General features: G+C 42.8%; 1 protein-coding gene across 1 annotated transcript; it reads left to right on the top strand.

The window, feature by feature from the left end:
- The first annotated feature begins 517 nt into the window (after positions 1 to 517).
- Positions 518 to 6,330, top strand: LOC103175829 (transmembrane protease serine 9). Its single transcript, XM_007889056.2, has 6 exons — positions 518 to 732; positions 2,049 to 2,117; positions 2,834 to 3,002; positions 4,297 to 4,565; positions 5,201 to 5,337; positions 6,021 to 6,330. Exons 1-6 carry the CDS (start codon positions 594 to 596, stop codon positions 6,099 to 6,101), a joined length of 864 nt encoding a protein of 287 aa, XP_007887247.2. The 5' UTR covers positions 518 to 593; the 3' UTR covers positions 6,102 to 6,330.
- The last annotated feature ends 7,952 nt before the right edge of the window (positions 6,331 to 14,282 follow it).

The following is a 14,282-nucleotide window of genomic DNA, read 5'->3' as shown; positions in this document are numbered from 1 at the left end:
AATCCTTGCATTTGATTATAGATGTCTCAAAGCGCTTCATGGAATAGACTGCAAAGTGAGTTGACTGTATATTTGTGGGCAAAACATGGCAGCCAATTCCGCACAGCAGTGTCCCACAAACAGGTGGATTGAAGTGACCAACCTTATCATTGTTCTTTTTTTGAAGAAATATTATCAAGAGTAAAGAAATTTGCCCAAGGTTTTGCCCTGCCAGGAATCGAACCCAGGTCTCTCGCTTGCGAGGCGAGTGCTCTAACCAATGAGCTACAGGACTCCTATTCACTTTGCAATAAAGACACCACACCCTTCCCATCATTACTGCTTTAACTTGATCCACCACTTTCCCATCCACAGTGAAAGGCTGATGTACGTGCGGGTGTCTCAAACAGGAAAAAGTTAACAAAAAATAGGCAGAAATTCCAATTATGTCTTGAAATCTACGTTGACTAGCTGGAGGCTATTTTTGTATCCTTTGTAATACTCACTTCACTCTACCATGTGCATATGACTTCAGCTTAGTGCAGGAGTTGTTCAGGAGAAAATATATATTTCATGCAGTGAATCTCCTTTGCTCTGATCGCAAACAGTGACAAATGGAAGGAAATATTGAAGCACCGAAGGCAGAGGCAATCAAAACACAGACACTGACATACAGACATTGGAAGATTCTTGCAATAGTTTTATTTTCAGTGTCTTTTTTGTTATTGGGGCTAGCTGTTGCTGTTACAATGTGTGAGTATTCTATTTGTTGCTGTAACACGGATTGCATGATTGTACGGTCTGCTGTGTAATCCTAGAAACTGAAAGCTGAAATCGTAGTGAGATTAACAGTAGCTGTTTCAGAATGTCTTTCTTGAACATTTACAATGACTTGGATGGGATGAGAGACTTGCCGAATAATTTCCTCTACCAATTAATTAAAAGTGTAAACTTTAAATGTCAAATGTCTTTAGCAAAAAGCTTTTTAGCTAACATTCTTTTTGCAAGCTCTTCACCTATTTATTCTGTTCCGAACAAGTTTTACCAAACGTTAATTGATGAAGATGGTCTCTGTTTAACTTAGTTTAGAACTAGGTCATTGAAGTATACCACAGCTACCTAAAGGGGCACAAATCTCTATAACTGCATCTGAATATGATCTGTGATGAAGAGAATGAGTTCTGTAGTGTCCTGGTAAAATTCATGGCTGCCATCATGTTGAGCTAGTGACACTCTTGCCTCTGAGTTGTGGGCTCAAGCCCAAGGTCAGTACTTTAGCTCATAGATTTACATGCCACTGTTGTATTCTTGAATGGATTCTGTGGTTCAGACATTAGCACTGACAGCATCAGCATCCAAGGCTGCACTCTGCAGCTCGTGTACTGTCCCGCACCAGGCTTCGGGACCACATCACTCCCACCCTCGCTCGCCTCCACTGGCTCCCCATCCCCCAGAGGATCGAATTCAAGATCCTCATCCTCACCTACAAGGCCATTCACGGCCTTGCTCCCTCCTACCTCTCCAACCTACTATCCCCCTACCTACCTGCCCGTACCCTCCGTTCCTCTGGCTCCGGTCTGCTCCACATCCCCCGCCCCAACCGCCCTACCATCGATGGCCGGGCCTTCAGCCTCTCAGCCCCTAGGCTCTGGAACTCCATCCCCCAGTGCCTTCGCCGCCTCCTCCCTTTCCTCCTTCAAGGTCGGTCTCAAGACCTTTCTCTTTGACTGTGCCTTCAGCTCCCCTCTCGACTCTCTACCCCCTCCTCACCCCCTCCCTTCCCTCCCCTCACCCTGACCATTTTCCCCCTAATTAATAAAGTTCTATTAAGACCAGATCTAAACTAGTTCTCCCTTTAGTTAGCTTATAATAGCTAACTTGTGAAGCTTTCAAGGAGGGAGAAGGAAATGGAGAGGGAGTAGGAGCGGTGATGGCTCATGTGAACTATAAATATTAGTGTACTACCGGTTCGGCCAAATAGCCTATTTGTGTGCTGTAGCATTCTATCGTGGAACTGGTGTATAACTTCTCACTGCACCTGAGGTAAAAAATTTAACTTTTTCTTTCAGATCTTTACTTCCCTGTCCAGTGCACTGATAATGAAGCTTGTAGAAACAGTCGTGATTTTGCAGGCTGTGGTAAGTGCTTCCTGTATTATGGAACTCTTTTAAACAAGCTGTAGTCCTGTAGCTTAGTGGTTTGACAACTCACCTCGCAAGCGAGAGGACCTGGGTTCGATTCCTGGGCAGGGCGAAATGTTGGGCAGGTTTCCTTACTCCACACGCCTCTGTTTTCCGGGAATAATAATCTATTGAAACAAGAAATAAATAACAATAATAATTTGGTCACTCAATCCAAGACACTGCTGTGCCCATTTGGGTGCCACACTTCTCCCACAAAATATACAGTCAATTCACTTTACAGTATATCCTGTGAAGTGCTTTGAGACATCTCAACAATGTGATAAGGCACTATAGCAAATGCAAGAATTATTATTATTAATCGATTTAGACACAGAGGTAGTTAATCTTTTTGGTTGGCCAACCGAATACATTTTTCTTTGTTGAATTTTTCTTTATTTATGGCTTTGTAGTAGCCCACGGACTACTTTGGGGGTGTCAAGAAATGGCAATAGTCCAGGCAAATCTCGGCCAAATCTTTGTTTCCAGTTGCTGCGATGCTCAAGGCGCTGCCATAAATAAAGAAAAATCAATTTTAAAAAAACTGTATTTGGTTGACGGACCAAAAACTATTGGCCACCACTTGAGTTAGAAAAAATGGGAAACATTGCTACGAATAATTCCTTTATTGCCTTTCAACGCACTCTAATAACTGCATTCCTTTCCTGTAACAGGTTGCGGAAGACAAAAAGTAGTAACTCACCGAATAGTAGGAGGATTGAGTACAACAGACGGCGAGTGGCCTTTTCAAGTGAGTCTGCAACATCACGGGCAACACTTCTGTGGAGCAACACTAGTATCCTGCAGGTGGATTGTCTCGGCTGCACACTGTTTTGAGAACAGGTAAAGTCTGCCACAGCTGCTTCATAATGGAAGTCAATCCTTGATATTATACCTTTCATGTCAGGAGGATGTCTCAAAGTGTTCCCCAGAATTATTTTGTGAACCATTGTGACTATGCATTTTGAAGGCAAGTTGCAAACTGTTCAGCTTACAAGTGTTTAGAGCACACGTGTATCTATTGTATACTGTACTGTTTATTTTTAGAAAGGTTCTTGTACTGCATTTTAGTGTTACTGAATCTCCATAGGATTACAGTGCTTCCACAATCCACATAGAATGAATTTGGTTTGTTGAATTGTTATTACACAATTCGTAATTGTGCAAGTCTTAAATATATGTGTATATTTTAAGAATTATATATATACATATATAAATGTGGGTATGTATAAATATATTATATACTCATCCTCAGCACTTTTAAAGCTCATTAATTAAGTACTCTTGCACTGAGTCTAACCTGAATAAGACGCATCTACATTAATTATGCCTCTACAGGTTATGTCCATTCTCATTTTTCCTCAATTAAAATGATTGGTTTAATACTTTGAGGATCTGGGTTAGGAAATAAATCATAATAATTTCCCAGCAAATAATGCATGACTAATTTTATTTTCTTCTCATCCACCGCCTCTCCTCTCACCTCAAAGCTTCACGGTTCTGCCCTTGAATGGTTCAGATTGCACCTCTCACACCGCCTCCACTTCATCTCCACAAATGGCTTCTCCTCCAGCCCCTGCCCCATCTCATACAGCGTTCCACAGGGCTCTGTCCTTGGTCCACTCCTCTTCAATATCTATATGCTCCCTCTTGGTGACATCATCCGCAGACATGGGGTCAACTTCCATATGTATGCGATTGACACCCAACTGTACCTCTCTGCCTCCACCCTTGACTCCAGGATCACTGCTGTCCTGACAGAATGTCTGTCAGACATCAAGTCCTGGATGAGAGCTAACTTTCTTCAGTTGAACTTCAACAAGACTGAGGCTCTCCTGGTTGGCTCCCGTCAGCACCTCCTCAACTCAGGCTCTGACAGCATCACTATCCATGGATATGCACTCCACCTTGCTAAGCCAGTCTGAAACCTTGGCGTCTTGTTTGACCCTCAACTATCCCAAGTCTCTCCTCTTCGACTGTGCTTTCGATCACCCTCCTTCCCCCCCTGCACTCCACCCTCCTCAATCCCAACCCCCAGCTCAGGTCTGGAAAACTGACTGTCCAGCACCTTGAGACATCATCCCAGTGTGAAAGGCGCTATACTAATGTAATTTTGTTGTTGTTGTTCTATTGGCAGGAATGAGGATTCTTTGACTGCAGTCTTTGGTGTGCATTATTTGAATAAGGAAATGAATCCAAATGTTCAGATTCGAACTATCCGGAAAATAATCATTCATCCCGATGCAAACTTTTCTACAACTGATTATGATGTTGCTCTACTGGAGTTGACTACACCCATTCATTATACAGACTTTGTCCAACCAGCTTGCCTGCCTCCAGCGACACCATTGTTTACTGATGGTCAATACTGCATAATTATTGGGTGGGGAAAAATATCTGAAAATGGTATGTATTTTTTTATTAATCCTGAACATTTGAGTCCCAAGTTAGAATTGCACCCCTGATGTCTTGCCTTTAGCTTTTTCTAAGAGTCAATCTGTGGAGGTCACCAGGGCAAATTAACTCAGGAAAGACCCTTTGTAGTGTTGCTCAAGCATTCTGGATGGAAGGATCACATTGAATCGTGATGTTTGTTCTGGAAATTTGTCTTCAAAATAGTCTTTGTAAATAAAGGTGCCCAAAAAATCTACAGTCAATTCAGTTTACAGTGTATTCTTACGGAGGGCTTTGAGACGTCTCGAAGATGTGATAAGGCGCTTTATCAAATGCAAGCATTATTATTAAAGTGGATGCAGTTTCTGCAATCGGACGAAAAGAAATGTGCCATATATAATCAAACTCTCCAAGTGGACTGTTATTGTTGAATTAACGAGAGCTTAGTAACAATTTCTTTACGGCAAATATGACTGGTAGCAAACAAATGTATTTTCTGAACCCACACACAGTGTGCTACCTCTGGATGTCATTGACATATGTTAGAATATATTGTACACTGTTTTGCCACTCTTGACTGGGTCCGTTGTTCTTTAATGCGATTGTACAATCTAAAAGTATTGTATGTCCATCTGTTTTGTTAACAGGAGCCTCCAGTAATGAACTTTTGAAGACGGAAGTTAAGCTTTTCAACAATAGTGATTGTGAAGCCTTAACATCCCAAACGATAACTAGGCAGATGATGTGTGCAGGGGTCCTAGAAGGTGGCAAAGATACGTGCCAGGTATTGAATAACAATTTTATTGACATTTTTATTTTCCTAAGATGGATATTAACATGAAGACATTTCCAATTGTGGGATGAATGTCAGCATTGAATATTCTACATCTGCTGTAACACAGGCAGATATTGTAGTCTTGCCACCCTACTCCTCAAATCACCACCACAATGATAATGCTCTCTATTTGCCATAGATCACATTGTGACCTCTCTGATTGAGATTAGTTAATACTGAATGTGGGTCTGTATCTTTACAAAGTGGTTGTGGCTCCCTCCAAAACATTTTATATCCGTCAGCTTGTGATGCAATCATATAACAATAACTATAGAAATTAGCCCATTTGGCCCACTGTGTCTGTGCTGACTTTTTCAAAAAAAAATCTATTCAGTCCCGTTGAGCTGCAAATTATCCTACTCACTGATTTGATACTTTGGATTTTTTTTTTTTAAAAATCAAATAGTACAAAATGAGTTTAATTTGCACTTGTTCAGATTTTTGCTGTTTATTGATCAACAGTTCTATTTCCAATTATAAAAATGTCTGCAAGTTCATGAGTCACAGAATAAACTTGCATACTAATAGTACACCAGATTTTTCAAAAAATAGATGATACAGAATTGAACGCAGATCAATCCTGATCTTTGCAATCTTCACGTATCTGAACTTTGTATTTTGTGTATCCCTAGGGAGATTCTGGAGGACCTTTGCTGTGCCAAGATGTGGATTCTCGGCTTGGATATTGGCAGGAATTGTTTCCGGTGGAATAGGTTGTGCAAGACCTAATCTTCCAGGAATATATGCAAAGACCACTGCCTTCAGTAATTGGATTACTGAAATCATAAATGGATGAAAATTGTGACCCTGTATTCTCATGAAACGTGATGTTCTCAATAGGCTTAAATTACCTGTGAGATGGGCGATTGAATTGATTGTGGTTAGACTGAATGATTGTAACAAAATACCAGGGGGCAAAATTACTCCCAAAGACTATTTTAATGATGCAGATTGTTTTTGAAGTGTGATTGAATAGATACACAATGGCTTCAAAGCAGTTTTAGATTCTTGCTTAGACAGTTGTCTGTCAAGTTGTTGTTGATCACGTTTTTGTGATGCCTTGCATTCCTGATAATGTATAACATTTCTGTTGCTCATTTGATATGCTTATTGTAAGTCCTCTTCCTGTGCTATGACCAACACTTGCTGTTCTTGGAACGAGTTGTTGCAAATCAAGTTTGCTCACACCACACCCTCCACTCCCTCCCTTACTCGAACCCCTCTGGTCCGGTTTCTGCCCAGCTCACAGCGCTCGTCAAAGTAACAAATGATGTCCTCTCTTTCTGTGACCAGGGCTCTCTCAGCCTCCTCGTCCTCGTGGACCTCTCCTCTGCATTCGACCATGCCATCCTCCACCACTGTCTCCCTCATCCACCTTAGTGGGACTGCACTCACATGGTTCGAGTCCTACTTAACCAACCGCCAGCACTTCTTGGTTTTTCCTGTCGCCCCTGCCCAGCCCCTGCAGGGTACCCCAGGGCTCCATCCATGGCTCCATTCTTTTCTTCGTCTATATGCTCCCTCTCAGCAATGTCATCTGCAAACATGGAGTCAGCTTCCCCGTGTATGCAAATATGTCAACTTACATTAAATGAACATTGTACAGCCTTTGTTACAATTCTCTAGTTGAATTGTTCACTATTTTCTAACTCACTGTTGGTGCATAGGCTTTTTAAAGGTTAATCTTAATTAACCTATTCTTTCCATTGTAAAGTAACTCCAGGCTAATACTAACCTTATACAAACTCACTAATTTCAGCAAAATGTTCTCAAATCAATGCTAACCACTCCCAAAATTATAACCTTGCAATAGTAAAGCTGGGCAAGCATTACCAAGTCCACTTTATCAGGATTGAGATGAGAAATTGCATGTAACATTCTTTACTCTGTGCTTTACAGGGTCTCATCTATTGCCTCTAAACATTCATTGAGCCATAAACAAGTTTTTTGGATAACGTTTTATTGATTGAGTTTCTGTTTGAGAGTTTAACAAGGTCACCCCTGATTAAAACCTTTTTGTTAGCTTGGAATTACATATGTTGTGAAATGCTTCCACCTGTGTGTGTATATATGTGTGCTTTTGCCTTATTCAACAGAACTAAATTAGACATCAAACCTTTTTTAAGGTTGGCAGCTTACATCTGTATGTAATGTGGACAGTTGATCAAGCATAGAAGGAAATGAAAATGAAAGAAGGAAAGAGTTGCATGGTCTCCTGTATCTACTGATGCATTACATCAAATACTTGCTGCAGAAATCCCTATATCACATCCAGGGAAGAAGAGTAAGATTTTTAAACAATATATTTATATTCTCTATTTATTAACTAGGACTCCTAATGATTAATAGGCCTAGCCATTTCACAAGGACATCTTTAAGATGTGCTCACATCATTGATTTTTTCCCCCTGTATGTTACAGTGTAACGTGAACATTCAGATTGTATGAAGTTACATCCTATATTTATTGTACGTTTGTGATCTAAATGTTTTCAAAATGCATGCCTTAAAACAACCTTTCATTAAAAAGTTTAATTTCTATAAAAGCTCTGAGATCTGTTTGTTTTCTTGGGAACATGTATAATATCATTCTTCAGTATAAGTGGCTATTTTGGATGCACTTGGAACTTAGCATTCCAGATTTGCCATTTGGAGATGCTGATACTGTTAAGTGGTCTGTTCCATACACTATAAATTCTGCAAAAAATGCTGCCTGCTATCAAATCAATGTCAAATCACAATAACAATATAAATCATGTTCTGGATTCAAGACAAGTTATTTGCAGGACTAAGCATGTACACATAGATAGAGGCTGTTTGAATTACTGGCTTAAGTGCTTTGAGCCAGTACCTCATGTGGAAGACGTTATATAAATCCAAGTTGTTGAGTTATTTTGTAAAAAATAATCACTGCAATATTGACTTGGGGGAGTCAAATGTGTAATTGTAAGTGTGGGTGTAATTTGGGTGTGTGCTTGTTAGACATGAGCTGATGGCTTATGTCAATGTGGTCCAATTTGACACGTGAAGGACAGCACTTCTGATAATGTAGCACTGTACTTCTTCCAGCAGTGACAGCAAAAACAAAATGTACTTTTGACTTTGTAGTTCTGAAACAAAACTTGTGCAAAATCAAAGCAAATAAAAATTTAAAATATTTAAAAATATTTAAAATAGCAGAGTGAGGTTAAAATGGTAGGAAGTATTCAGTGGGGTGTCCACAAGTCCACGCTGGGACCATTGGAACTAAATAGAGCAGTCAGTGCAAAGTAATACATTTTACAGACAGAGGGTGAATTGTGAAATCAAAGGAGGCACCCAAGGTCTGGAAAAGAGAAATCAACATGGACTGCACCTGCTCTGATTACTGATAAATCAAATTCAATGAAAATTAAAGGTTACTGCATGTAGGAATTACAATTTGAGGCGTATTTACTATATGGTGGAGTCCTGTCCTCAGTGGTTAGAGCACTTGCCTCGCAAGTGAGAGTCCTGGGATCGATTCCCAACAAGGGAAAACCTTGGGCAAGTTTCCTTACTCCACACACCTAATAATAATCCCTCATGAAGAAAAAAACAATAATAAATTAGTCACTTCAATCCACGACTGTTTGTGGGACACTGCTGTGCGCAATTGGCTGCCGTGTTTTGCCCACAAATATGCAGTAGATTCACTTTACTTTTATTTATTAATTAATTTATTATTTAATTAAATTAATTGATTTATTATTTCATTTAATTCGGGTATGAAATGCTGTACACTGTCCAGCGCCTTGGGAAGTCCTTCCGACGTGAAAGGCGCTATACAGATATAATCTTGTTGTTGTTTACAGTATATTCTGTGAAGCACTTTGAGATGTCTAGAAGATGTGATAAGGCACTATATCAGATGCAAGGATTATTATTATTATAAATCACTATAAAGTTAGAGAAATATTTAATATTAGCTGTACTCGATGCAGCTTTGCTTGCAACCAAAGGATCCGCTATGGAATGTAGATTGAAAGATAGACAGCAGCCTCCGGCCTGCTTCACGTCCCCCGCCTCGCTCGCCCCACCATTGGCAGGTGAGCCTTCTGCCACTCTGTCCCCACCCTCTGGAACTCCATCGCACAGTCCCTCTGCCTCGCCCCCTCCCTCGCCTCCTTCAAGACCCATCTCAAGACCCTCCTCTTCGACCGTGCTTTCGATCTCCCTGCTTCCCCCCCTGCCCTCCACCTTCCCCGACCCCGCGCTTGGGACCAAATCTCTGTCTGTGCAGCACCTTGGGACGTCCTCCCAACGTGAAAGGCACTTTACAAATGTAATTTTTTTTTTGTTATCTATAATCAGCTGGGAGGACTCCTTTTGGAGGACTCAGTAGGACTCAGTAGGAGGACTCCTGTGGGAGGACTCCTATCAAAGCTACTGTAACTGAAGGGGTTTACTGTGTGATTCGGCAGTTCCTTGAGTTATTGCAAGGCTTCTGTTTAGATTACATTTGCAATTTTTCCTCCTTCGGCCATGATTTACAGGTTTTGAGATGAACCCACATGTGAGCATACAACATAGAACTGTCTATTAGAAAAGCAGGGTGTATTCAAGAGGAGGCCAACAACCTTTCATCTCTGCCCATGCCTTGATAATTAACATGGCAAAGCACATTCGAACAGGGAATTGGAGCCTTTTGAATTCAAACGGGTAGTCACTTGGGAGCTGTGGGATGCAAGGAATGAATACATCTTCCCTTTTGAACTGACCAGTCAGAAGAGTTACTTCTACAATATGTGGCATCAACTGCTTTACCACCAAACTTGTGCCATTGCATTGCTTCGGTGCATCTTGATTAAACAGTAGCTTGATTTGTTGCAGAGTATATATCTTAGTACAGCTGCATCTCTTTAGAAGGGTGTGCGATTTCCTCTGCAGAATACCATACATACCTCATACTTTGAGGCCTAATTAAAGCATTTTTTAAATATAACTCATCAACAATAGGAGATCTGAAAATAAAATGCCAATGACACTCCCATCTGCAAGACCTTTCCGATTAAGTATAAATCATGTCTCTACGTCAATCGGTTATTGAGTTATTGGCGGAAACACAGACACACAGTGACACTTCATCTTTATTAGTATAGATTTAGTTTGGAATTTCCAGGCTACATTTGATTTGTGATTACTCCAGATGATAGATTTAAATTTGTACATTATTCTCATTGTATTGTAACTGGCAAAGATTTTCTTGCATTTCAGGTTTCAGAACAGAAGATAATCTCATGTCAGATTCAAAACAACTGGTTTTGTTTGTAAGACTGACTGAACCCTATCATGACATTTAGACAGATTAAAAGCAATGGCATTGCACTTGTGGCATTTCAATTTTCAGAACACAATATAACATATCAGAATAAAAACAAGTTGCATTTATATAGCACTCTGGAGCCTGGGTAGTCTCTTGGAGTCTGATGCTGAACCAGGGGGAGGTGACTGTAGGCATACTCAAAAAGGAAGATCTTAAGGCGTGATCTAAAAATGGGATGGGGGAGGGGACAAGGTGAAGGCGGTGAAGGATTGAAGGAGAGAGTTCCAGAGTTTCATAGCGTAGTGGATTAAAGCACTGCTGCCGATGGTGGAATGGAAGGAATGAGAGAAAAGCAGGAGGCTAGCCGAGTCGATGTGGCGGGTGGTGGCGTGGGGAATAAGCAGGTCGGAGAAATAGAGAGGTGCCAGGGTGTGAAGGGATTTGTAGACGAGTATGAGGATCTTGAAGTCGATCTGTTCTGTGATAGGGAGCCAGTGGAGCCTGGCGAGGACTGGTGTGATGGGAGTGGTTTACTTTGTTGCCTCTAACGGTTTCTCTTCCAGTCCCTGCACCGTCACATCTGGCGTCCCCCAGTGCTCTGCCCTTGGCCCTCTCCTCTTTAATATCTACATGCTCCCCCTTTGGTGACATCATCCGCAGACATGGGGTCAACTTCCATATATATGGATGACACCCAACTCTATCTTTCTGCCTCCACCCTCAACTCCAGGACCACTGCTGTCCTGACAGACTGTCTGTCGGACATCAAGTCCTGGATGAGGACAAATTTCCTACAGTTGAATGTGAGCAAGACTGAGGCCCTCCTGCTTGGCTCGCGCCAGCGCCTCAGCACCTCAGGCTCTGGCAGCATCAACCTCCATGGTTGCACACTACAACTCACCATAGCCAGTCAGGATCCTGGGTGTCTTGTCAGGCTGCAAAAAACCCTCAACCAATCATTCGTCACCTCAAGACTTGATTACGGGAACTCCCTCCTCATCGGCCTTCCCAACCCTTCCCTTCACAAGCTGCAGATCATCCAAAACTCTGCAGCTCGTGTACTCTCGTGCACCAGGCTCCGCAACCCCATCACTCCCACCCTCACCCAACTCCACTGGCTCCCCATCCCCCAGAGGCTCGAATTCAAGATCCTCGTCCTCATCTTTAAGGCTATCCATGGCCTTGCCCCCTCCTACCGTTCTGATCTGCTGACTCCCTACAAGCCTGCCCGCTCCCTCCTTTCGTCAGGCTTCGGCCTGCTCCATGTTTCCCGCCCAACCCACCCTACCATCGGTGGCTGGGCTTTCAGCCTCTCTGCCCCCACACTCTGGAACTCCATCCCACGGTCCCTTTGCATCACTTCCTCCCTTGCCTCCTTCAAGGTCGGTCTCAAGATCTTTCTCTTCGACCGTGCCTTTGGTCTCCCTCCCACCTCTCTGCCTTCCCTCACCCCTAGACCACACCCCTCCCCCATGCTCGGGCCCCGACACCCGACTGTTCAGCGCTTTGGGACGTCCTCCCGACTTGAAAGGCGCTCTATAAATGTAATTTTGTTGTTGTTATTGTTCAACCCTCAACTGTCTTTTCTTCCCCACATCCAAGGCATGACCCGCTCTGCCTTCCCTCACCTCCGTAACATTATCCGACTCCACTACCTTATCCCTCAGGCCACTGAAACTCTCGTTCGTGCCTTCATCACATCCAGGCTCGACTATGCAAACTCCCTGCTTGACGGCCTTCCCAACTCCTCCCTCCATAGGCTGCAAATAATCCAGAACTCTGCAGCCCGTGTCCTCTCCCGCACTAAACTCTGTGATCCTATCTCCCCCATTCTCGCCCAACTCCATTGGCTTCCCTATCCATCAGAGGATCCAGTTCAAGATCCTGATCCTCACCTACAAAACCCTCCATGGCCACCCTACCTCTGCAACCTCCTAACCCCCTGCCAACCCGCCCACTCCCTCCGCTCAGCCGGCTCTGGCCTGCTCCATGTCTCCCGACCCAGGTGTTTGAATAGTTGAGTTGGTAAGTGACGAAGGCATGGATGAGGGTTTCAGCTGCAAGGCTTTGTCCTTTTTGTAAGATTGGATATCTGCACTCATGACATTTAGAAAGATTAAAACCAATGATGATGACTTGGATAGTTTCAACAGGTAATTAGCCATGCCTGGGTCTGTGAAACATTTGGATATGCAGAACCTGTTGGGCATGTGCTGAAAGCTAACACCGAGCCCTGGAGTATACATAAAGCACAAAAAGTTAAAAGTATATAATGAAATAATTTGGCCAATTGTGTGTCTGTACTAGTACAGTACTAGTCCACCTTTTTTAAAATGCTGTTCTGGACTCAGTTTCAAGTCATTTGTAGGAAAGAATTCTGAATTCCAAGAATCTCCCAACTTTATGTACTGTCCCGCACCAGGCTTCGCGATCACATCACTCCCACCCTCGCTCGCCTCCACTGGCTCCCCATCCCCCAGAGGATTGATTTCAAGATCCTCATCCTCACCTACAAGGCCATTCACGGCCTTGCTCCCTCCTACCTCTCCGACCTACTATCCCCCTACCTACCTGCCCGTACCCTCCGTTCCTCTGGCTCCGGTCTGCTCCACGTCCCCCGCCCCAACCGCCCTACTATCGGTGGTCGGGCCTTCAGCCTCTCAGCCCCAGGCTCTGGAACTCCATCCCCCAGTGCCTTCGCCGCCTCCTCCCTTTCCTCCTTCAAGGCCGGTCTCAAAACCTTTCTCTTTGGCCGTGCCTTCAGCTCCCCTCTCGACTCTCTTCCTCCTCCTCGCTCCCTCCCTTCCCTCCCCTCACCCTGACCATTTCCCCCCTCCTCTCTCCCTCCCTTCCCTCCCCTCACCCTGACCATTTCCCCCCTGCTCGGGTCATGACCCAACTGTGCAGCGCCTTGGGACGTCCTCCTGACGTGAAAGGCGCTCTATAAATGGAATCTTGTTGTTGTTGTTGTTGTTATTTTGCGATTTTTAATAAAAAAAGGTTTTCTTCCTTTTGTGGACCACTTAATAATATTAATTCTTGCTTTTGATATAGTGTCTTATCACATCTCTTAAACACCCCACAGCCCTTCACAGAATATACTATAAGGTGAATTGACAGACTGTACCACAGAACCATTCAAACTTATGGCACAGAAGATGACTTTATAGCTTTAAAGATGGGGAGGGTGGGTGCAAGCAAAGGGTCTTCGAGATGGAGCTCCAAAGGGTTTGGGTAGACTAAAAAACAATGTTGGGCCATTAAAAAAAAATGAAAGCTTGCCCACTGATGAGTGGATTGAGCCAATAAAATAAAATCCATTTGGTTCACTGTATGTTGTCATGTATAAAATAGATTCAAGTTAGCTTTAAACATGACGTAGATGGATATATTTATTTCCCTTATTGGAAGATTTAATTTTTAAAAATACAGTTGATGGAACCAGAAGCTATTTTGGAAAAAATATAAAAATAAGATAATTCAGCAATCGAACATGTTTCTATTTCAAGACCTGATCTTACAATATTTCAGACTTACCTTAAAATGGAACATATTCTTAGCTACAGTTCCTGAGTGCTTTTTCAAGAAAAACCCCACCATTTGCAGCAATGG

The sequence above is a fragment of the Callorhinchus milii genome, unplaced genomic scaffold (genome assembly GCF_018977255.1).
Source record: "Callorhinchus milii isolate IMCB2004 unplaced genomic scaffold, IMCB_Cmil_1.0 Scaffold1, whole genome shotgun sequence".
Lineage (NCBI taxonomy): Eukaryota > Metazoa > Chordata > Chondrichthyes > Chimaeriformes > Callorhinchidae > Callorhinchus > Callorhinchus milii.
The sequence above is the reverse complement of the archived record's forward strand: the minus strand, read 5'-3'. Positions and strand labels throughout refer to the sequence as shown.

Coding starts and splice junctions, on each gene's coding strand:
- LOC103175829 (XM_007889056.2), top strand. CDS start 594: ATGGAAGGAAATATTGAAGCACCGAAGGCAGAGGCAATCAAAACACAG. Junction 733..2,048: donor AGCTGTTGCTGTTACAATGT/GTGAGTATTCTA, acceptor TTTTTCTTTCAG/ATCTTTACTTCCCTGTCCAG. Junction 4,566..5,200: donor GGGAAAAATATCTGAAAATG/GTATGTATTTTT, acceptor TTTTGTTAACAG/GAGCCTCCAGTAATGAACTT.